This window comes from Typopeltis vanoorti, chromosome 2, assembly GCF_054136105.1.
Source record: "Typopeltis vanoorti isolate ZY-2024b chromosome 2, IOZ_Tvanoo_1.0, whole genome shotgun sequence".
NCBI classification, from domain to species: Eukaryota; Metazoa; Arthropoda; class Arachnida; order Uropygi; family Thelyphonidae; genus Typopeltis; species Typopeltis vanoorti.
Window position 1 is genome coordinate 41,915,690 of NC_143550.1, and position 23,631 is coordinate 41,939,320.

Here is a 23,631-nt window from a genome sequence, read left to right on the forward strand (position 1 = left end):
TTAATTGCGCTTTACTACTCAAAAAAAAAACACATCAATAAGGCACTGATATCTTTCCTTGTTTACTTTTCTCAAACTAGTTAATTTCAATATAATTCTTCTCAGGGCAACATAGAATTAAGACGTAATCCTAGACTAACTGGAACTAATCAGAATTTTCCATTGAATGTCCGGTTCTTTATTTATCCGGATACGGCATTAATTTTCCTTTACAACACAGCTGACTTCACTTGCAGCTAAGTATATGATTCACTATGTTTTGGCTCACTTCTATACACCATTCTCATGAATTTCTGCCCTAGAGAACTTATAATTTTCTTCCACTTCTTTTGCTTGTATCCTACCTTCCTTCCCGCTCCGCAAAAACTTCCTCTCCTCTCTAATTAAAAATCTTATATTTTTTTTCCTCCTTTCAGTCCGAAGGTCACGAACTCTTCGACTCGTGCTTGTTTATTTCATGCATCTCCATGACAACGCATGAACGTAAACATTTCGCTAATGTAATACAATGCTCTACTCTTACATAAGTGATTACATAACGTTAAATTTTCACAAATAAGAATAAACAGAATATTTGAGCTACTTAATCAGCACTCTTTCATTACGTATACAATTATTTATAATACACTTTTCGTTACTTTACATATATATTTAGTTATCATAAATTTCTACACATATCATTATTTAATAAATTAATAGTAGGTTAAGTTTAGAATAAATATTTAAATAGTAATCCTTAATTAAGGAACAATAAATAATCTTTATACAAATTATGATTAATACATAATAAGCAATGTTAAATGTGAATGAAAAAAAATAAATTACACAGCATAGTTTCATTCACAATTTAACAGTAGAAAAGAATAAAAAAGAATATTACACATGCTGTAGATGCCACATCACTTGACAGAGGATATCATTCTTGCTTCTAATAACTTTTAGCATATATCTCTCTTACTGATATATAAAGGCTTATATTGTATATCCTTCAATATTAATTTCATAATTCTCCCTTGGAGAGTAGATAAAGATCCATATAAAATTTTTTATGCGATCACAAAATTCAACTCAGCAGTACATTTTCTTTTCTAGTGTTCTTCCTAGCTAGCATTCCCATTTCTAAGTGACAGTTGTTCCAAAACCTGTAGCTAATGCACATCATACCAGTGCACTGAGATTCAAAAGCAAGACTCGTGAGAACTTTTGCCTCTAGTACAGTGATTATATGTTACAATGATATATAACATGGGAAAACTACTAGAATAAGATATAAAATAATCTATATGCACCCGGGGGGGGGGCCTTCCCCCAACAAAAAGGAAAAAAACACTAGAAAATTTTCAAAAAATCTTTTCCTAATTAATAAAATTCTTTTTTTTTTAAATTTATGTTGTGTCGTGTCCTCTATTTCTCTACTACTTATGAATTAGCAATCATTGCAGATGCTCAGCCATAGGTTGTATGCGATGCGTAGTGCATATCCAAATCGTCTACTCAACTCCCCCCCTGCCAAGATTAAATTCTGAGTGCACTACTGATGTTATTAAAAGGGGGGGGGAAAAATCAACTTCATATCTGCAAATCATCTTCAAATCCTTAGCCTTATCAATTTCCTGCAGTCCAGATTTGTTCATATAAAATACAACTTATAATCTTGTCGTCATCATCCTTTGAAGGAATTTAGACCCAATGGCTTGTTCCGGTCTCATTCCATCTTTTCCTTGGTCATTGCTTCTATATCCTCCAACTGGGTGGTATCAGAGTATTCTTTTTGGATAGTCTTGAACTGTCCATGTATGTTCAATTGACTTTTTTCGGTATTCATATACTTTGTCTAGTATTGAGTCTGTTTTTACTTCTTTATGTATTTCTGTGCTTCTCTTTTTTTTTTTTTGTCCCAGAGAGAGAGTATAGCCTACTGTCCTTTGCAGGAATTATTTAATTTCTTTTATTTCTATTCTTTTTTCTTCTGCATTTTTTTTTTTGTTCCATAATTCACTTCTGTACAACAGAGAAGATCTTGCCAAAACTTTATAGTCTTATTTTTGCATGCTTTTGAACTTGGTTAGGTTTGAAAATATTATTGATCATTCTGTTATCTTTAGAAAGTATGAAGTTTTGATGTCAATATCAGCTTCTTTTGTATATGATACAGCATATACAAAGTATTTGAAGCAAGGTATTTGTTTTAAAATTTTATTTTCAATCATAATTTTACTTCTGATTGGAGATGGTCTTTTAAAAGCCATGATTTTTGTTTTGTCTGTTGATATTTGCATTCCAAATATTTTTGCACTTATGTTTAAGGCATATATTGATCTTTGGAGTTCATCTTCAATTCCTGCTATGATTATCTGGTCATCTGCAAACAAAAAGTTATTAAGCATAGTTCCACAATCCAGTTTAAATGCTGGTTTTATATTTTAATTTCAAGTATGTAGATATTAAATAAGAATGGTAACATTGGGCATCCTTGATAGACCCCTCTGTTTATTGATTTCCAAGAATTTGGACATTTTTATTAAAAATTCAAATTTGAACAGCATTTTTTGTCATTGTTCTGATACATGTTAGTTATTGCAGCAAGCAGCTGATTGGGAATGTTTAGATTCTTGAGTACAGTCCACAGTTTGTTCCTTACGACTCTGTCAAAGGCCTTCTGGTAGTTTACAAATGCTACGTGTGTTTCTATTTTCTATGTTGTATTTGTAATGTTTTTCCATTAAGATTTTTAATGTGATCATCCTTTTTGGAAGCTATTTTGTTCTTCGCAAAGTTTATCTTCTACATATGATTTAAATTTTAAAGTTAATATTTGTGTATATAACTTATAACAGTTAGAAGTCTTATTCCTCTGTAGTTTTCACAGTTGCACTTATTGCCTTTTTATGTATTGGAATGATAATTGCCTTATTCCAAATTTCTGGGATTTTTCCTTGCTGCCAGATATTGTTTAATAATTTTAAAAGTCGTTTGATAATGGGATGCCTGCATATTTTATAAGTTCTATATTTATTCCATCTTCTCCAGGGGATTTTTCCTGATTTGCTTTGCTATATTGCATGTTGAATATCTTGTAATGTTGTTTCTTCCACTGTATTGTTAGTAGTTAGCATCATATCAGTTTTAGACGTTACTATCTTGCCATAAGTTTTGGAAAAAGTGCAGCCAGGTTTTCTCTTTGATTATTTCAAGTTTCACTTTTTCTTTTACCTCCTTATTCATTGTAGGATCTCTTTCCAATTTTTCTATGAAGTTATCCCATGTTTCTTTATTATTTTTTCAGCATGCTTTTTTTGCTTTATGCACAATATGTGACCCTCTCAAGTAGAATCACCTAGCCTCTCCACCCCTATCCAACTCGCACTTCCATGTGGTGAACCCTGGAACCTGAGCAACTAAGTGGAAAATTGGATACTAACCCCAGTGGGAAGCTTGGTCAGGTACAAACAAGAGAAGGAAGACTTAGGGCTAGTCTTCCTTCTCTTGGAAGGAAGCCTAGTTTGATGGTGGGGCTGCCACCTTAGGGAGCCTCCAAACCAGGCTGCGGATGACCAGTAACCAACCCGTTTTAAAAGAGGTATACCGTGAGTAGACATATCGATACAAAATTAATAACGGAAAAAACTCGTGTACAAAGATTATTTAATAGTATAATTTTTGCCTGCGTTTTACAGGAATCTTCAGTACATTAAGCTCAAATTAAACAATAACTGACAATTCCAAAAAGCGCCACCTAAGTAGTTGGTGTAAGATAACTAAAAAGGTCAATAACTTTCCTAAAAATTAAAAAATAATAATAATAAAAAAATAAAATAAAATAAAAATAAATAAAAAATAAATACAATAAAAAGTTAGGAAAAATTAGCTGATTTGTGAAGTACTATACTACTCCCATAAAGGGGGTAGCCGTAAGCCGTCGGATCTGTTTAAGTTAGGAGAATGAAGTAGAGTTTGACATGTTTCTTTATAAAGGCGTTCCATGAGAAACTGACTTTTGTGAAGAACTCTTGTCTTTCTCCAATGAATATAAGATTGGTGTTCTTTCTAGCCGAATAGAGGCAGATCTTCCCGTTTGTCCAAAATAAGAAAATCCACAAGAGCACGGAATCTGGTAGACACCTTGATGATTAAGATGTAGAAGCTTGTCCTTAGGAGAAGTGAGAAAGGTGGAGGTTTTTCTAAACGGTCGAAAGGCAACAAAAATATTCAGTGGTTTTAAAACTTTTGCTATACGTTCACTGATGCCTTGTACATAAGGGATAGTAATGCGCGTTATTCTTCTGTGTTTGAAGAGGAAGACATATTAAAACTACTCAAAGTTCTTTTAATGAAGCAATTCTTATAACCATTAGATAGAAAGGAAGAAGTTATATATTGAGTTCTTTCTGTAAAAGATTTTACACCAGCTACTTAAGTGGTGCTTTTTGGAATTGTCAGTTATTGTTTAATTTGAGCTTAATGTACTGAAGATGCCTGTGACACATCTTTCCATTATTAATTTTGTATCAGTAACCAACCCAGCTGAATCTTTTCTTACTCCAGTGTCTCAAGAAAAAAGTAACTGGACTGTCACTCTAGAAAACAACTTATAATATTTTCAGTCCTCTTAGTAATGTGACCTCCATTTTTATTAACTATTACTCTGTCCAGTTTTGCTTCATCAGCAAACAGCTGGCTATTTTCCCTCAAATAATTTTCTATACGTACTGGTCACTTGCCCCACCATGGATTCATCTCTGCTACATTCCTCTCTTTGATGTCTGTCCATCCTCTTATCCATGACTAGCTTCATATCTGTCCCAGTATTGCTTCAGTTTATGGAACAGAGTTCCGTGTGGTATCCCATCATATGATTTTGCAAAATTTATAACTTAAAAAGTTTTCATATCTTAAAATAAGTATATTCTGCACATGAAATTGATAAAAGTTATTGTATGAAAGCAGAAGTATTGAGATTGCTTATGTGTTATGATTTTTTATTTTTCTCTCTCTCTCTCTAGCCTTTTACCTTAGAGTAAATTGACCTCTAAGGATCTTAATTTATTTTTAGAGAACCAGTGGGGTTGGATGTCTGATGATCTGGAAGAACTGAAGAAAGTTACTGTGTTAATTGCTGCTGATGGTGGGTTTTATTTTTAATATACTATATTTCATAGAGAATTTCTTAACCATATATGAAGTTCAAAACTGCTGATAGATCAATAAAACCATAAATACAAAGCTAAAAAGATGAAAATTCTCTCTCTCTCTTCACCTTAGGATTGCATATTTCATATAGTACAGTACCAAGGAACTCATTCCAAAAGTCTTGCTTTTGCTTAGCACTCATAATACCTTCTTCAAGATATCCTCTTTAAGATTCTACATCTTAGCCCAAATGTTGATTTGCCTGTGAAAAATATGGCTTCATCAAGTTTGTTTTTTGATATTTAGATGTGAGTCAGACCATTTAAGCACCCCACCATGTGAGGTAACCTGTTTGTAATGGAAGGGGCCTCCTAGTGATGGTACTGGCCCTTTTCATTCTTCCTCTTTTTCTTTGCTTTTCTTCATGTATTCTTCACTCTACTTCTCCTGAGTCTTTTTATACTATTCTGTCTTCAAGACTACATCACTGGGATCTAGTGCCTTGCTGCCATGTGGTGTGACCCATGGACATGCAGATAGGAAGAGCCTGTTAGTCTTGCACTAATTTGGCCTCTGCTTCAGCAAGACATGATCCTGGATGGTCTGGCCAGGATCAATTGACTAGTGGACTTGACTGCAAGGGTCAAAGGTGTTGCAGTAAGTCTCCTTCTCTATGGTCTGGGGAGAGGGCACAAGAGTTGATGTCTTGTTTGTATAGCATCTGGGTAACCCTGGCATTCCACTCCCAAGTGTAGTCATTGCTTGCCAGATAGTGGGTGGGAAGCTCTGGTACCTGAACAAAAGACTTCTCGAGCATGAATCCTTCATCTTCAATTGTTTCAGGAGGGACCCTAACAAAATCTCAATACGCCTTTAGATAACAGAAATCAGTAACAAAAGATGTGATACCAGTACAAATATTCCAGTTTTTCTAATCATCCATGCAACAGGTGAAGAGCCAATAGGGAAAATGTTACCCTTCTTCATTCAGAAAGGTCTAGAAGGACTTGTAGATTCTCCCAAAACAGTTAAGAAACTATGCTCTAGTGATGTCCTCTTAGAAACAACATGGCAACAACATTCCAAAAAGCTACTCAGAGCTACATCAATGGGTGGAATACCAATAACGGTTACATCCCATAAAACACTCAGTTCTTCCTGTAGAGGAGTTATCTCAGAATGGGAAGATGTTCCTGATGAGGAGATATGTTTAGACTGAAAGATCGGGGGTTGGGGGGAGGGGGGTGACAGGTATGAGGTGCATCCTGATCCGTAGGGATGGTCACCTGGTTCCAACCAGAAACATTATCCTTGCCTTTGATACGCCTATGCTTCCAACATCTGTTAAAGCAGGGTATCTTAGAGTTGTCCTGTTAGATTGTACGTCCCTAATCCACTAAGATGTTTCAAATGCTAGAAATACGGACATGCCCAAACTGCCTGTAATGGCTCTGCCGTTTGTGCCCGATGTGGCACAAGTGGCAGAGCATGATAAACCATCTTACTCTGCCAAGCAACTAAGTTGGGGAGATCATCCAGCATACCCGCATGCATATTAGAAGTGAAAAGATGAGAAAGAACTACAAAAAATAAAAACAAACAAAACATATATCAGGAAGCAAAAAAAAAAGTTAGCCAACACCACCTCTGAGATTCTTATGCTCAGAAGGTAAGTAAGAAAAACAACTAAGAAAATGTCGACCACAGCTGAAACTCATGTCTATTCCACCATTTGATAATTTCCTCATACCTTTATGATCGTGACTGTTTCTCCGTTGAGCACATTAATCTCACATTGTATGGTCCACTGTGAAAACGATTTCATTTGATGAGAACCAACTTGTGAACAAAATTATGGCAAGGTTATCAGACAAACCACTAGACCCTTTCACAGAAAAAATGGATACTTCTGTATCCACTGAAAGTAACTTGAATTTACCCAGTGATCCTGGTATATTGGAAGATGTATTGGATATTTCTCCAGAGAAAGAGATGGACACTGGTCGTCCATACTTCTCAAAATCTATGAAAAATATAAAAACAACAAGGGTAAGCCCTAACCTCCCAGAAATCAGACAAGTCTATGAAGCCTAAACAATAGGGAAATTTTTGCAATGGAATTGTTGTGGGTTTCACCAGAATATCGATGATATCAAGCACCTTCTTCAGAAACACAAACTGTTTTGTTTTCTTGTCTGAAGAAAACATATACATATTTAAAATGCTTGGGTTGCAAGGCTGAAAGCAATAATCCAACAAAGGGAATGAGGCATAGAAATCTTTGAGGTCATCATACTGTTTTTGTAATACTAGACAACTCTTGGTTGAGAGTGGCTATGTGGCTGTTGCTCATTGGGGGAAGAGGTAATCACAAAGTTGTGGTTTGATTACATATGGGAGATAGAATGTTCATATTATATTTGGAGGAATCACTAGTGAGAAAGAAGTCCAGAGTGGTTGGGGGTTATCTGGTGCTCTGATGGGCATGTGAACAAATCGCATAATATCTCATTTGTGATGACAGTCTCAGTATCTCAACTTGCTTGGTCTGTGCAGTTTTAGAAGGAAAGCCAATTAGTATTGTGAATGTTAAAATTGTCAAGGAAGATACCCTCACCTGCTAGGAAAGTTGTATTGAAAGACATCAACAAGAGAAAGTCAAAAAGTTTAGAATGATTGGTAGATTGGAAGAGCAATATAGGCAGCACGTGAATTTGACAGTGATGAAAAGAGATTTTCAATCAAAGTAGATTGTGATTGGAAGATGGTAAGTTGAATGCTCTCTGCCATCATATGTCAGGGGAAACATATGCTGTCCGTGAGCTGAAAAGAGTTTGGAGAAGTTGAGATGAGTGGTGCTTGGAAAGTTTGAAATTTTGGTATCTCTCAGAAAATGCAAGTGAGGTTTTGCACGCTGGAGGTGGAAGTGGACACTGTTGAGGTTGGAGCTGTGACCACATATATTTGTAAAGCAGATTTAGATGTCTCTGTGAGGTTTGTTGTTGACCGAGTGGGTCATCCACATTTCCTGTATACAGTAGTCGATATGCCATGTTTCATCACTGCATTCTTTTTTTTTTTTTTTTTTTCCAGTTCTTGATGAAGAAGTCATCATCTTTGTTCATGTTGCTCAGGCTGGACTCCTGTACAGGATTGGGGAGAACTGATTTTGAGGGGTTGTTCATAGCTGCAATTTGGTGTGATGCACTCACTGGTGTGCCGCAGGTTACTTTCACCAGTTATGAAAAGGTCTTCCCATCCCATTTTTGGTTAATAGGTCTGAAGAGGTGGCATCTGGCAATTTTTCTGTAATCGAGATTTGTGTTAGTTTGGTACTGTCTTCCTTCAACATATCATTGCTTTTGGTGTGGAAGTTTGAAGATAATTGCATTATATTTTTGTGTTTTCTGCCTCAATCAAGTCATACACCATCGTGACATGATAAAGTTATAGATCTACTGGTATTGGTGACTGATGCTTTTTGTTGAGCTGCTGATTGTGGATCTGTTCTAGCTTGGCTCCAGTTAATTTTTGGAGAAAGTTTGATCAACAGCAGTGAGGTACTGCTCTAAGATTTTAATGAAATAATGTTGGATTTAATATCCACTTAATTTATATAATTTTAATGTATTTTTTTAAGTTCAGGAACTGTTTCGCTGAAAGGAAGCATAAGTTGAAAGGTTGGGCAGAAGAAAGACCGGTTCAAATTCACAAGAAGTTTATATGCTGATTTGTTGATTTTTATTTATTTATTATTTTTTTATGTGGTTACCACCCACAAAAGGTTATTACTAAACTATAGTACATTTGCATTATGGGTGGACTAAAGATTTTTTTTCCCCATTTTTATCAATTTTATATATTTTTTTAAAATTTTATTTTTACATAGTCCGGAAACCCTACTCTAGAAACCAAACATGGAACTTTTTCAGCCACTTCATGATGGTGGTCTCACACCAGGCGATGAAATTCATCTTCCACCTAAGGACAGTCTCAAGTGTCCATGGTGTGAATCAAACCCATTGTTGGTTGGTGAGTGGGTACACTAACCACTCGGCCAACCAGGCTGACTCAATGTGAGCATACGCTGATGCACTTATGTACTGAGCATACAAACTTTGCCAACAGAAATCACACAGGCCTTTTTTTTTGCATCCGTGAGGTGTAATCTACAGCTGCAACACTTGATAGCATTGTTGAATTAACACAGTATGGCGTTAGCAATGACAGGAATGCTTTGTTGCCACCATCTTTTTTTTTTTTTTTTGCTGTAGGCATTAGTGGGCATTTGCACATGGCTAATTTTACATGGATAAAAAAACTGTCATGGGACACTCAAAGAGTACTTATGGGTGTTCTTGTGATATTAATTCTTTTGAGAATTGCTGCTGTGGTTTCTTTATGAAATTTATGTAGGAAATCACTTTTAAAATGAAAATTAGGTGTACACATTTAGATTGACTCATTTTATAGTGCCACCAAGCATGTAAGGTGGGAAGAATTTTTGGAATATCCAAAAATTGCTGGAATAAGTGAAATTTAGCTGGATGAGGATGTTTCTGATGGAAACAGAATGGAGGGATTATGATTTTTAATGAAGATAGAAAGGGCATGAAGGGAGGGGGTGCTATTCTTGATAGCAGGGCAATTATGTCTGCTCAAAGTAGATATGCAAGGGAGAAATGTGGCAATGGTTTTGAGGCAGTATGGTGTGAGGTGGAGGTTTGCTGGAAAGAGATTTAGATGGATGTTGCTATTGGCTACGAAATGTAGTGATGAAGAAATGTATAAGTAATGTTAGTGAATGGGAAGGATAATTATGGTGATATAGATTGAAATGAAGACATAGCATCTGTGAATGTAACGGGGGGCAACATCACATGTAGATCCAGTCTTTGATTTGATTATGAAAGGGTTTGTGATTGTGAAGATATGAGCAGAAATTAGCCAGTCAGGTCAAGAAAAATCAAGAGAGTTATTCAATATGTGGCAAGTAGAAGAAAGAATGATTATAAGATGATGTTAATGGATGAAAATGGTCGATTAGTAACTGCTTCATAAGATATAGTCAGGGTATTCAGTGAGCAATTCATTGTGCTATTTCATTCTCATAAGTGTGATACCATGAAAAACTTGAGTGTGGAGGGAATAGGAGGGGATTAACCCATGGTGAGCAAGCAAGAGGCATATGAGGAATTAAGTAAACTTGATCTAAATAAGGCAGTAAGACTTCATTATATATCACCATGTGTGTCTAAAGGGAATGTTTCAGAGAGTTAACAGCAGTCTTGGTGTACCTGTTTAACAAGCATCTTACAACAGGGTAAGTTCAAAGGAGTGGAAAGAGTATTCAATTGTTCCACTTCACAAAAATAATGATAAGACCAAGGCTAAAACTTATAGGCCAAGCTATGTGTCTAGAGATTTTTTTTTTTAGGTTTTGGAGAAGTTGGTAAGAACTAAGATATACATATAGAATTGAACTGCTGATAGTAGTGCTGGTCATGTTTAAAGGAAGGTCATGTTTTATCGGTTTACTTTTGTGCTACAACAAGGTTATGAATGTATTGGGCAACAGTGGTATACTTAGATTTTGCAAGGACCTTTGATAGCGTGCCACATGACAGGTTGGTGGGCACAGATGAGGTGAATACTAGATTTATCTGTTGGATAGGTGATTGTGTATCAGGTAGGTATCAGCAAGTTGTGTATGGGGAACAGTATCCCAAAAGAGGAATGTCACTAGTGGTGTGTTGCAGAGGGTCTGTTTTAGGGCAGTTATTGTTTAACTTGTATGTTAATGATACTGAGATGGATTCTGGACCAGGGGGCGAATGCTGTTCTTGAAATTCACGCTTGCTCTTGTTATCATTCAGGGAATGAGAGGTGTGATTGAAGTCTGATTAGCAGAATAATGAATTACTGACCATTTAAAACTGTATTTAGAAATTTATGTACATTTAATCATACAAATACAACATTTATTTTACAAATGATATTCTACTTGTTTAGCTACTTGAATAGAAATTCTACCCTACAGTTCTTTATGAGCTGGTCAATAACATTGTCATAAAAATTTGGTTGTAACTTAATTTTCCCAAGCAACACGCACACTTGTAAAGCCTGGCTGAAGCTCACTGGCTAAAGCTACTTTGACTGCGTATGGCCTGTGTTTAAGACGATGTGAAGGGAATGGAAATGGTTATGCGCATGCATGAAATCACAGTGCTGCAGCGAGGACCTGAAAGCTCCAACAACTAAGCAAGCCAAGGTAGCTTTGATTAGACGAGCAAGCATCGGCCTTTGATACACAATGCAAAGCTCAATTATTGCCACGCAAGCTTAAGATGACTTCTGTCTACAAAAATAAAAGCCTAAATGGAATGCTTATAAATGCATACATTTATTAACAAATAAATATTACTTATTTCTCAAGTAATGAGCTTGTACAGGAAGCATAGCAAGCATGGAGAATTCGTCCCTGTTCTGGATATATGTAGCTGATACAAAGTTGGAGGGAACAGTGAGGAGTTAAGGTGTTGAGGCTGTACAGAAGGAATAGATTGTGTGAGCGATGCTGCCATTGCATTGTAGCAGCATGTCAGATGATTTTAAAATTTGGTAGACAAGAATGGTAAAGTGTAAAATTGTGGGTCAAATTTGAAGGATCGCAATGGTAGGGACCTGAAGTTTCATGATCAAGTTGCGAAATCATCACATTGAATTACTGAAATTATGAAGAGGTTATTGTGTAAAGTCTTCATTTCTCATGGATTTGGTTTTCATGGTAATAAGGATATATTGGAAAGGGCCCAGAGATATGTAGGCTCTTTGATATATAGAATGTAGAGTATGACAGATTGAGGAAGTGTCGTTTGCAAAGTTTTGTGAATATGAGGGAGAGACATAAGTTGGTAAGGTAAAAGTTGGTTGGTAAGCTAAAGACTTATAAGGAGAGTTTTATAAATGTATTTTTTTTTTCCTTTTGAAGTTGTTTATGCTATTAGGCATTATTATGAATAACTTGGTAATGGCTGTTACCATGTTCATGTGGAAGAGATATTTCTATCCCATCATTCTATTTCATAGGATGGGATAGAACAAGAGGTCATCCATGGAAATTCTCTAAGAAGTGAGGAGCAGGTTCTTTGCATGTAGAGTGGCTAGTGAGTGGAATGCATTGCTTAAGAATGTGCCTAAGAAATATGATAATTGCAGAAATGCTGAATGATTTTAAGTTTTGATTTGATGAACTTTGTGTCTGACATTGGAAGCCTCCCATGATAAGTCTTTTACCTCTATGGAGATGTATTGCTAATAATAATAATAACAATATTCTGTCTACTACTTATCTTACTACTACTTACCAATATTACTAATGCTATTGTGCACTTCATGTTTTTTTAATTGAAATATTAACATTACAACACAAACTTGAATTTTATTAACATTACAACGAAATTACTTGAAATAGGTAATTTGCTTTGTGAATTTTGTTTATGAAATTTGTTTATGGTTTTACACAAGAATGACATTGCATACCATTCAAGAAAAGTAACACATGCAGCTGTAGTCAGATGACAACAAGCCAGTCACTGTACTCTTTGCATTGTACTGCCACAACGTTATACTAATTTTGGATGCTGTAGCCACCTTGGGTAGATGTGAAAGTGAATTCAGTGCATTATTTCAAATTCCACATCAATACTCTCAATTTGTCTCCCAGTCTTGTTTCAAACAGAAGTTGAAAAGACAAATATAGGTATGAAGAAAACAAAATATATAGTGTGTAAAATATCAGACACCAATATGGTATAATAAATTTAGTTTAATCCTTTATCCAAGTGTAAGCAAACAAAGTTTGTGCCTGAAGTATCTTCAGGACTGGGGCAACTCGTGATAAAGGTGGACCAAGCTCTGGCTCCTACTGATGAGACCCCAATAAAGGTCGAAACTGGTCTAGGTATTGGCCAGTGGCAGCCCATGAAGCTTTAAGTGGGGGTGCTACCTATACAAAATAATTTTTAAAAAATTATTTTTTTCCTAATTAGTAACCAGTTTTTTAATAAATAAATCTACAGATTTATTTATTAATAAACTGGTTACTAATTAGGAAAAAAATAATTTTTTGAAAATTATTTTGTATAGGCAGCACCCCCACTTAAAGCTTCACGGGCTGCCACTGGTATTGGCCCTTCCCTTAATGCATAGCATTATGCATGTCTGCAAGGAGATGTGCTTTGCATTATGGGAGATATTGAGACAAGGAGTAACCAGTTTATTAATAAATAAATCTACAGATTTATTTATTAATAAACTGGTTACTAATTAGGAAAAAAATAATTTTTTGAAAATTATTTTGTATAGGCAGCACCCCCACTTAAAGCTTCACGGGCTGCCACTGGTATTGGCCCTTCCCTTAATGCATAGCATTATGCATGTCTGCAAGGAGATGTGCTTTGCATTATGGGAGATATTGAGACAAGGAGTGATGAGAGCGTGGTCCACCTTTACCACGAGTTGCCTCAGTCCTGAAGCTTCAAGTGCAAATTTTGTTTGCTTGCACTTGGATCAAGGATTAAACTAAATTTATTATAGTCTAACCAAGTGGGGGGAAAAAACTTCCAACATCTTTCTCTAAATCCAGAGTAATTTAATAATAAGGTGGTACACCTTTTGGCAACTCATATAGGTAAATATGACTTCTCCATTGCTTCTGCCTTAGTATCACCACTTCTGGGTCTGGCTCCCACTTCAGAGATCTCAATAAAAGTCGAAACCGGTTGGAAGCTTGGGTGATGAATGGCAATGCTGTAGCCCATGAAGTTTTAACTGATGCTCGGCTGTTGCTCTCACCCATGTCCTGTGTGTGTGTGGGGGGTAATGAATGGCAGTGTTGTAGCCCGTGAAGTTAACTGGGGCACCGTGTTGCTGTTACCCCTGAGATATGAGCAAATGAGCAGCTCCACTCGGTGGCAGGGTGAGCCTGCCACAGTGTAGAGCCGACCAGTTCTGAGAGTTCTTTTCAGTGGCAGGGTGAGCCTGTTACTGAGGGGAACAACGCTGAGTTTTTGGAGTTTGACCTGTACTTGAACATCAATAAAGGTCGAAACCAGTCTGGGTAGTGGCCCTTCCCTTAATGCATAGCTTTATGCCTGTATGCAAGGAGATGTGCTTTGCATTATGGGAGATACTGAGACAAGGAGTGATGAGAGCTTGGTCCACCTTTACCACGAGTTGCCTCAGTCCTGAAGATACTTCAGGCGCAAACTTTGTTTGCTTACACTTGGATAAAGGATTAAACTAAATTTATTATAGTCTAACCAAGTGAAAAAAAAACTTCCAGCACCAAGATGGTGTTTTTCAGTTAGGGTGACTCTAGTACTACTCAGAAACTTCTTGAGTTTTGTAATAAGTACTGATAAATGTGTCGCATATCAGCATTTAAATAATGAAATAACTGATAATACTTGATGTTATTTTACAGTTGTATATGATGACAGTTTAACTGATGCATTTTTGAAAATGGCACAAAAATTAATGGCTTATGGACTCCCAAAATCGCTGTATATTTCTATAGAGAAAAGGTATGAAATGATATTTCTGTATTTTTCTTTACTTGTTAATTTCATTCATTATGAAGTATATATATCCTTAACCTACTCAGAATATAGGTTATATAATAAACTCCTTATCTGAAAAGATACAAATATTTCACTACTATTATTTCATGATATAAATTTAATGGTGGTCATGCCTATTCAAGACTGAGGATAGATAATACAGTAATACAGTGCACTGAGCAAGCAAAGGCTAGATAGTAAGGAAAGTATGAAAGTTCTTCCTGAATGATTGCAAATTGTCATTTTGAAAAGACATTAATATAGGATGCCTTTTCTGGAGTAAGTATAATTGAAGAGGAAGAGCAGTTTGGACAGTGATTAAAGCCGGACTGTAAATTACTGATAACTAGTTATTGACGGAATGTTCTCACCTACTTGTAATCTGCTTGTAAGCTGACAGAAGAAGATAATCGGATTGAATCTATGGGAAACAACCCTGGAATGGAAAAGGTAAAACAAAAATGGAAATGACAAAATATAATACACACAGCAAACTGGAATGTAAGAGGAATAGCATACAAAGAAATAGAATTAGACCAGTTATTAAATGAAAGAAATTTTAAAATAGCAGTAATCACTGAAACAAAAAAGAAATTAAAAGGAACTATGAGAACTGAAAATTTGAATGTGATATACAGTGGAGTCGACAGAGACCAAAGAGCACAAGCAGGAGTCATGATTTGGATTCATAACTCCCTTTCAAAACAGTTAAAACATTATAAATTATGGAATGAAAGAATAATAGAAGCTAGAATAAAAATAGATAGAGGCTATTTAACAATAATTGGTTTATATGCACCAGAAGAAGGAAGAGAACAGGATAATATTGATTTTTATAATCAGCTACAAAACATATATAATAAAATAAATAAAAATGATTATATAATTTTAGCAGGAGACTTAAATGCAAGAATTGGAAACACGAAAATTAATAATATAGGAATACATGGAGAACACACCCTAAACAGAAATTGTAAAAAATTGATTGACTTTGTAGTTTATAATAACCTAAAAATAATGAATTCCTTCTATAAACATAAAGACATACATAAATATACTTGGCCACCAAGAGGATGGAAATCAATATCAGATTACTTCATATTAAATGAAAAGACATTAAATTTTTCACTAGATGTTAGAGGTTCACAGAGGATATGAAATAAGCAGTGACCACTTCCTTGTTAAAATAAAATTAAGATTACCACCTAAATGACTACAAGTAACAAGAACAGAAAGAAAAATTGAAAAATTTGTTTATAAAACTAGACTAATGAATGACACAAATGTACAATGGCTATATGAACAAAGAATTAACCAATATCTAAATAAAATAAAACAAAATGAAGAAATAGAAATAGAATGGCTTAATATAAAAATGATACTGAATGTAGCAGCAAATGAAAGCTTAGGAAAGACCAAAAAATTCAATAAAAGAAATAAAACTGAAGATCTGGGATGATACAATCAAAGAAATAATCAAAAAGAAAAAAGAAGCCTATCACAAATGCTTAAGCAGTAAAAGATTAGAAGATGAAATAGAATATAAAAGAATAAGAGCCATAACTAAAAGAGAAGTCAGAAAAAGACATAGAGAATCATGGAATAAATTTGTTTCTAATTTAGAACATGATTTATATAAAATAAGACCCAATGTATATAAGATTTTGAAACACTTAAATGCAGATACCAAAGAAAACATAAAATGAAACACTGAACTGAAATTAGAAGAATTTCTAAATTACCACACAGAACTGCAGACAGACAAATATTTTAAATAAGACAACTGGCAAACAATTAACGAAAATGAAAAGGAAATAACTGAAGTAGAATTAAAAATCAGCCTGAAAGAAACAAGAAATGGAAAATCACCTGGGGAGGATAAGCTAGGTTCAGAACTGTATAAATACACAGGAACAGATTCAAAGAAAGACTCTTATTATTTTTAAATAAAATTTACTCAACTGGTATCCCCCCCCCCAATAGAATGGAAAAAAGCAATTGTGATTCCTATCTTTAAGAAAGGTAATAGAGATGACCCTAAAAACTATAGAAGTATCAGTATACTAAATTCCTGTTACAAAATATATAGCAGAATCTTAAATAACAAACTAATGAAATATTCCGAAAACTGTATTCTAGAAGTACAGAATGGATTTAGAAAAGGACGATCATGTATAGACCCGTCCTTTTGCCTAAAATTAATAATAGAGAAAAGAAGAGAATATAATTTAGAAACACAAAATTCATTTATTGACTTTAAAAAAGCATTTGACAAAGTTAAAAGAAACATATTATTTAACATATTAAAAGAAAGACAAATACCAAATAATATCCTAAAAGCTATCACAAGTATATATGAAAATAATCAACTACAAATAAGATTAAATTACGAGCTATCATATACGAGAGAGATAAACCAAGGGGTCCGACAGGGATGTCCCCTCTCAGCAACTCTTTTTAATATGTACTTAAATGAAATAATAATAAAATGGAATAAAAATTTACATCAAGGAATTAAACTTTCTCCTACAGTTAACTTAAACACTCTCCTTTTTTGCCGACGACCAAATAATAATTACAAATTCTGAAGATAATTTACAGAAAGCTATTTTAGATCTAAATGAGATATCAAAAGATTATGGTATGATAATATCAACGGAAAAATCAAAAACTATGGCCTTTAAAGGACAAGATCCAGCAAGAACTAAAATAGTAATAGATAACCAGATCTTAGAACAGGTGAATTCATTTAACTACCTAGGATGTATGATCACATATGAAAATGAAAAAGATATAAACGTAAAAATTGCAAAATATTTAAAAATAACAGGTGTAATTAACTCTATATTTAAACCAAACCTAGTTCAAAAACAAACCAGGCTAAAAGTATACAATACATTAGCTCTACCAGTCTTAATGTATGGAAGCAAAATCTGGACAATAAAACAAAAGGACAAACAAAGATTGACAACAGCAGAAATGAAGTTTATGAGAAAAACTGCAAAGTATACCCTGTTTGATCACAAAAGAAACAAAGATATTATGAAAGAATTAAACCAAGAACCAGTAATAGAAAAAATTAAAAAAATATAAACATAAATGGATGGAACACGTTCAAAGAATGAAAACAGAAAGATTACCAAAACAAGCCTTAAAGTACAAGCCATTAGGAAAAAGAAAACCAGGACGTCCTCTTAAACGATTCAACGATGACTTCTAAGGCCGGAACAGGCCCCATGCTAGGCCTAAATCCTTGATACGCATGATGATGATGATGATGTTCTCACCTTTGATGATGATAATGTAAATTATGTAGATGCAGAAATGGATGACTACTTTTCATGGAAGTATTTGAAGAAAGGATACAGAGCAGACAACGAGCATCTATGAACTTGAGAGTGGACCTTTCAGTTGGTTTACTTGTTCTCTGTTGAAGATGGGTAGATATCTAATAGGTTGCACCATGAGAAGATGAGTATTAGACACTGAATCAGAAGCCCTGGTTGGTTCTCTACATTCCCTTTCAGCCTATGTGGTGGTGTCCTCTGAATTATCTAGCTTCAATCTTTAAGTGACACTTGAACTCAGAACTATTAGTCTAAAATGTGAACCACTGTTTTGCATCATCTTCTGATACTTTTTTTTTTATGCTGATATCTGTTATAGGGTAGAACAAAATCTAGTTCATTTGTTCAGCTTATTCATAAAGTTTAAAGTAACCATTATCATTGAATTATTCCAATAAAGAAATCTCTCAACTAATTTTATCACCCAGAAACCTATCATCTAATTAGTGATCCCTTGTTTTGATTTTGCTGCTATCTTTTTTGCACAAAAAAATCTGAACTGTGTCACTCACTTTTGTAGAATAGTAAGAAGAAATTTTTTTACTGCACATCCTTGCAAAAAAATTTGAAGAAATCACGGCATTGACATTTCTGGGTTATTTAATTGGTCATGGGGAATTTTCTAAGTAAGCGCTTGTCCTGTCTGAACCTCCATTGCTCAGTTGGTATCAATGATGACAAAGGGCATCACTGATACTAACTGAGAAAAACCTAGATTTGAATCCTGTCTAGGATGGGAAGAACCTTTATAGTTTATATATAAAGGTTAGTTAGCTGATCTCCTACAAAAGTGATAAGATTTTCCATCCTGGAAGTGTGGGGGGGGGGGGGATAATCACACAAAACAGGCGAACAAGCCAGAGGTACACCAACACAATTTATAAAAATAATACACTGGCCACATAACCTTAGTTGCTTTGGTCGTAATTCCAAACACCTGGAACTGATTGTGTCTGATATAGAGACACATCATGATCTGTTCGTTTCTCTCATTTGCTTTACTGTATATAAATTACCTATTTGTGAATAGGTGTTCCTAGAGTTCAGTTATTTGATTTATTAAAATTTAATTAATCACAGAAGACTTTTTTTGGCCTAAAAACTTTTTAATGAAACAGCACTTTCTCCAATTTTAGCCATTGCCTTTAGATAAAAATATGATATATTTATGTAGTATAGTCATGATTCTTTCTGTTCCATATTTCAGATGAACTCTTTTTTAAATCCACCCAAGCCAGTGTCTCTTCCATACTTCTTTCTGCTTGTTTTCTCATACTTACGAGGAAATAAAAACAAACAGCCTTGACTCTGTGTGTGTTTTTGAGGATACCATACTGTTGAGATTTGATGGTGCTGTGACTCCTTATATGAACATCTAATGTGTGTGTGTGTGTGTGTGTGTGTCAGTTTTTTATAAACATAAAGGATAATGAGCACTCATTAATTATATAACTATTGTTCTTAGGAAAGGAAAACTGGTTTTTGTTTCTATTGTGAAATGTATTTTTGCATGTTGTCTGCTTAAATGTGCTAAAAATGTACCTAATTTTGTTAGTTAGGAAATTACTGATAACTTTTGTTATCTTACACTAGCTACTACGGTGGTGCTTTTTAGAATTTTCTATTTTTTAATTTTAATTGCTGTTCCATTTTTGTGCTGAAGATGATTGTGAAACATAGAGAAAAATTTTACAAATGAACATTTTCCATGTGAGTTTTCTGTTTTTTTGTATTTTTTTCTTAGTATGCCTATCCATAGTATTCCAGTTTTGAAACAATTGCACTAATTTATATAGACCATGAGATCAACTAGCAAATACATCATTGAGTGGGAGTAAGAACCCATTGTATTCCTAATCTATTTGTATACTTTTCCTTTATATGAAAAATAACCTGAGTACATGCTGCATTTCAAAACTTCATATATGTTGGGGGGGGGTAATAAGATCAAGTTGACATTGTCCAAATTTTTTAGGTTAGGAATATTTTTTTTTTAGAAGTTTAAATGTAGGATGGAATTGCCATGGGTGGCAGAGGGGTGTGTGATTTTGCTAACAATTTGGTAAGTTTGTAGGCAATGCTGTCTATGCTATCAACTATAGAATGAAGGGGAGGGATTGGGTTTGTGAATTTTTTGGCGTCCTCAAACATATATGCAGGATCGTTTATTATGGTAAGGTTTTAGGTTTTTTTGGTAATTTCTTTATGCCAAGATATAACTTTAAATAATTTATACACTTTTTTCTTTTCAGATTTAATGGGATTTTGACCTGATAAATTAAGTCTTCATAAATATATTCTTTATAAATATATATTTTGTAAATATAATCTTCATGATACTTTTAAACTAGGTGCCTGTGTAGCTCAGTGAAAGTAGCATGTGCCATCCATGGCATTAGGTTGCCCAAAGAAAGAGTGTCATAAGTTCAATTCTAGTCTCCAACTAAAGGAATTTTTACTGAGCCATTTTTAGACTGGTTCCCAAGTTAGTCGATCTCTGGCATGAACAAGTGGCCTTTTTCTCCCAGAAACTCAAGAAAATCGACCATAGTAGAACCAACACTATTTTCAGACAGTAATCATAGTCTTATGATTAGGACCATGAGATGGTGACACTTGTCATTTGCCTTTCTTTACCAGGCAGCATGTATAATTACTGATAATCTTGGGCCAGCTATTAGTGATTGGCTACCAGTGAAGATTGAACTGCCCACCCAGTCTCCAAAAGTTAGATAGGACTAAAACGGCCTTGCTTATTCCCTATGCGGGAATAAACGGCATTAGCTTTTCTTTTTTTCTTTTTTTTTGTTTTTTTATCAAACCACACATATAGCTAGCAGCAACCTTCATCCTTTTTCTGAAGAATTAACCTCATCCTCTTTCATTCTGTATAAGGGTCCCTTTGCCTATAATTTAACTGCTATGGACAAACAGGTCATCTGCCTTGAAGAACTAGATTTGCATTCATCTGTATGTCAAGTCAGAATTGGCACACCATGCTGTGAACTAAATGGAAGAAGACAGCTGTGCTGAATAGAATCAGCATCAGTTATGACACATTCCCCTAACCTTAATAAGTATGGCTGTATTAATTAGCCTTAGATATGGGTTGAAATCCATTCTAAGACTACATTTAGATTTACTTCTGAATTAATTTCATTTTAGGAGGACATCTTGACGTGGTATTAGTTTTTTTTTTCTGCAGCAACCTAATTGAGTGCACAGTGTCTTACCACAATTGTAATTTTTGCTCTTAAGATGCTGGTTTGAAATCCATCAGATATCAGTAACTCAATAAATTGTTTATTTATTTTGTTTTACTGATGTAATTTATACTGTAAAGCTTTATTATGACAACAATTAAATAGTAATAGTTCCATTGCTGATCCTTGTGAAACCTAATTCTCCTCTCCTAATCTCTTGATGCTGTTATCTGTCAGGTAGCAAATTACTATTACATTCATCAATTTAAGCTGTTTGTTACAACTTAAATATTGTAAAAATCTTGGTTATTTTAATTATGTTATCAATTAAATCTTATAATTAGTTCTTGTTCGGCTTCGTCTTTGAAAAATCTGCTAAGTTTGTTATTTACTGATATGTCATGTTTTGCCCCTTGTCTAATCTTAATCCTTGGTAGTACTTCAAACTTATGGCCGTTGCTAATATATTGCTCGAGTATGCGAAACTCTGATAACAAAGACAGTGCCTCGGGCTAGAACCAAATTCTTTGTTAGATTACTAGTACTCAGTATGATTAAAAATTTTGTAAATTTATTTGTTTAAGCTGTGCCACCAAAATTTTGCAGGACAAGAGAACTTTCTTTATCCAAGATTAAAACACACAGTATGACACACAATCCTTAATTCTCTATCTTATTCCTATACTATAATCATATATGTTTCTCACTTTGCAGTCATGACTATATCAAAATATATACTGTTCTGTTTATGAGCAGTGCATTGAATTTACTGATCAGGCAAGTTATTTGTTTGACAAGAGAAGAATTTATTCATTACTAAGAAAAAGAGATATACAATTGTCATTCAATAAATTCAATCTGGCATATAGGGTCTATTAAGCAACTCGATATATTATATACACTCCTGTCCCTTAACTAATCTTGAACTTTTCAGGGATATTGTATTATCCACATGCCTAGAAACTTACTCCTTAAATACTTAGCTTATGTTACATTATCATCACATAATAGATAATTCCTCAGGTTCAGGAATTATCTATTAACATCAGATTCTAGAATTACACTCTATAATTGGCTATGTTTTCTAGCACGGAATAATTGATCTCATTTAATGGTATAGTTCCTAAAGTCCTGCATTACTGCATAAAGTACAATTCCAGTTGATTTTCATTCACCGTCACAAAATTTACTAATTTTCTTCCTACTAGACAAAATGGAAAGTTCTTACTTGGTAGTGAAGTCAGGATCTATCTGGCTTTTACTCGTGAACATCTTTTGAATTCCTGTGGCTCGTAATTTCACATCAGTTTCTTCCTTGACGAGTTTCTTTTGCTGCTATGTTCCTCTAGCCTTTGCTTCTTGATGTAGGTCTGGGAATACAGTCACGATTCATTGCCTACGATCCTTGCAAAGCTCAGCTGCTGTTGTCCAACCTCGTATTTCCGCATATTCTCTTTGGGTTATGTTGACTTCATTGCTGTACGTAGTCCTAAATCTCACATTGGAATTCTACTTGACTACATAACTGCACTCGGACACTCCACTCCCAACCATACTGGAACTTCGACTCTCTGGAAACAACAGGAAAAAAGCCCTTTTTTGGCATCGTAAACTTTATATATTCTGCTCCGATGACCTTTCTGCTCTTACGTCATCGTCCACTCGACACCTTGATACTCTGCACCTGATACTCTTGCTTGTCGTTGCATTTCGACAGGAACCCCCCCCCCCTTCACAACGTTGACCTTTGTATTCGTGTTAGCCTCAGGTCACGAATTAATCCTCTTATTTTGTCTGGAACTTTAGCTTGACCTTGGTATACTTATGCACAATTCACCACATATACAATTTCTACTTTTCTCATACAAAACACTTGATAATACAATATTTAAAACTTAAAGGAAAAGACATTAATGTTATTTCATTTACACTCAATTTCTCTTATTAACAGACAAGTATTTTAGCCGGATTTTTGATACTTGTTAAATCTGAACAATAGGTATTATATTACAAAATTCCTTCTATTAAAGATTTAACAATATCGACTTACCACATGCCAACCTGTCAATTGTCACATAGTTTGCAAAATCCAGAAAAATCACATTGACTGTTTTATTATGACATATTTTATTATATGTACACAATGACTATTTTATTATAAAATGCAACCAAGGGTACCAGTGATGCCCAATCTAGAGAACAACTTCCTTTCATGTCTAATCAAGGAATCTGCTACCATCATTCAGTCACATGTATCCCTCAGCAGAAACCATAGTCTCCTCTTAAGTGATGTTTACAAGTCATTAATTAGATCTTTCAACATAGTGG

General features: G+C 34.6%; 1 protein-coding gene across 1 annotated transcript in view; it reads left to right on the forward strand.

The window, feature by feature from the left end:
• The window catches only part of LOC150108963 (methyltransferase-like protein 22), a 158,070-nt gene that overhangs the window by 86,817 nt on the left and 47,622 nt on the right, over positions 1-23,631 (forward strand). Inside the window, exons 6-7 of the mRNA XM_090404617.1 lie at positions 5,054-5,125; positions 14,618-14,717. Of these exons, the coding sequence (XP_090260743.1) occupies positions 5,054-5,125; positions 14,618-14,717 (172 nt within the window). The remainder of the gene's footprint in view (positions 1-5,053; positions 5,126-14,617; positions 14,718-23,631) is intronic.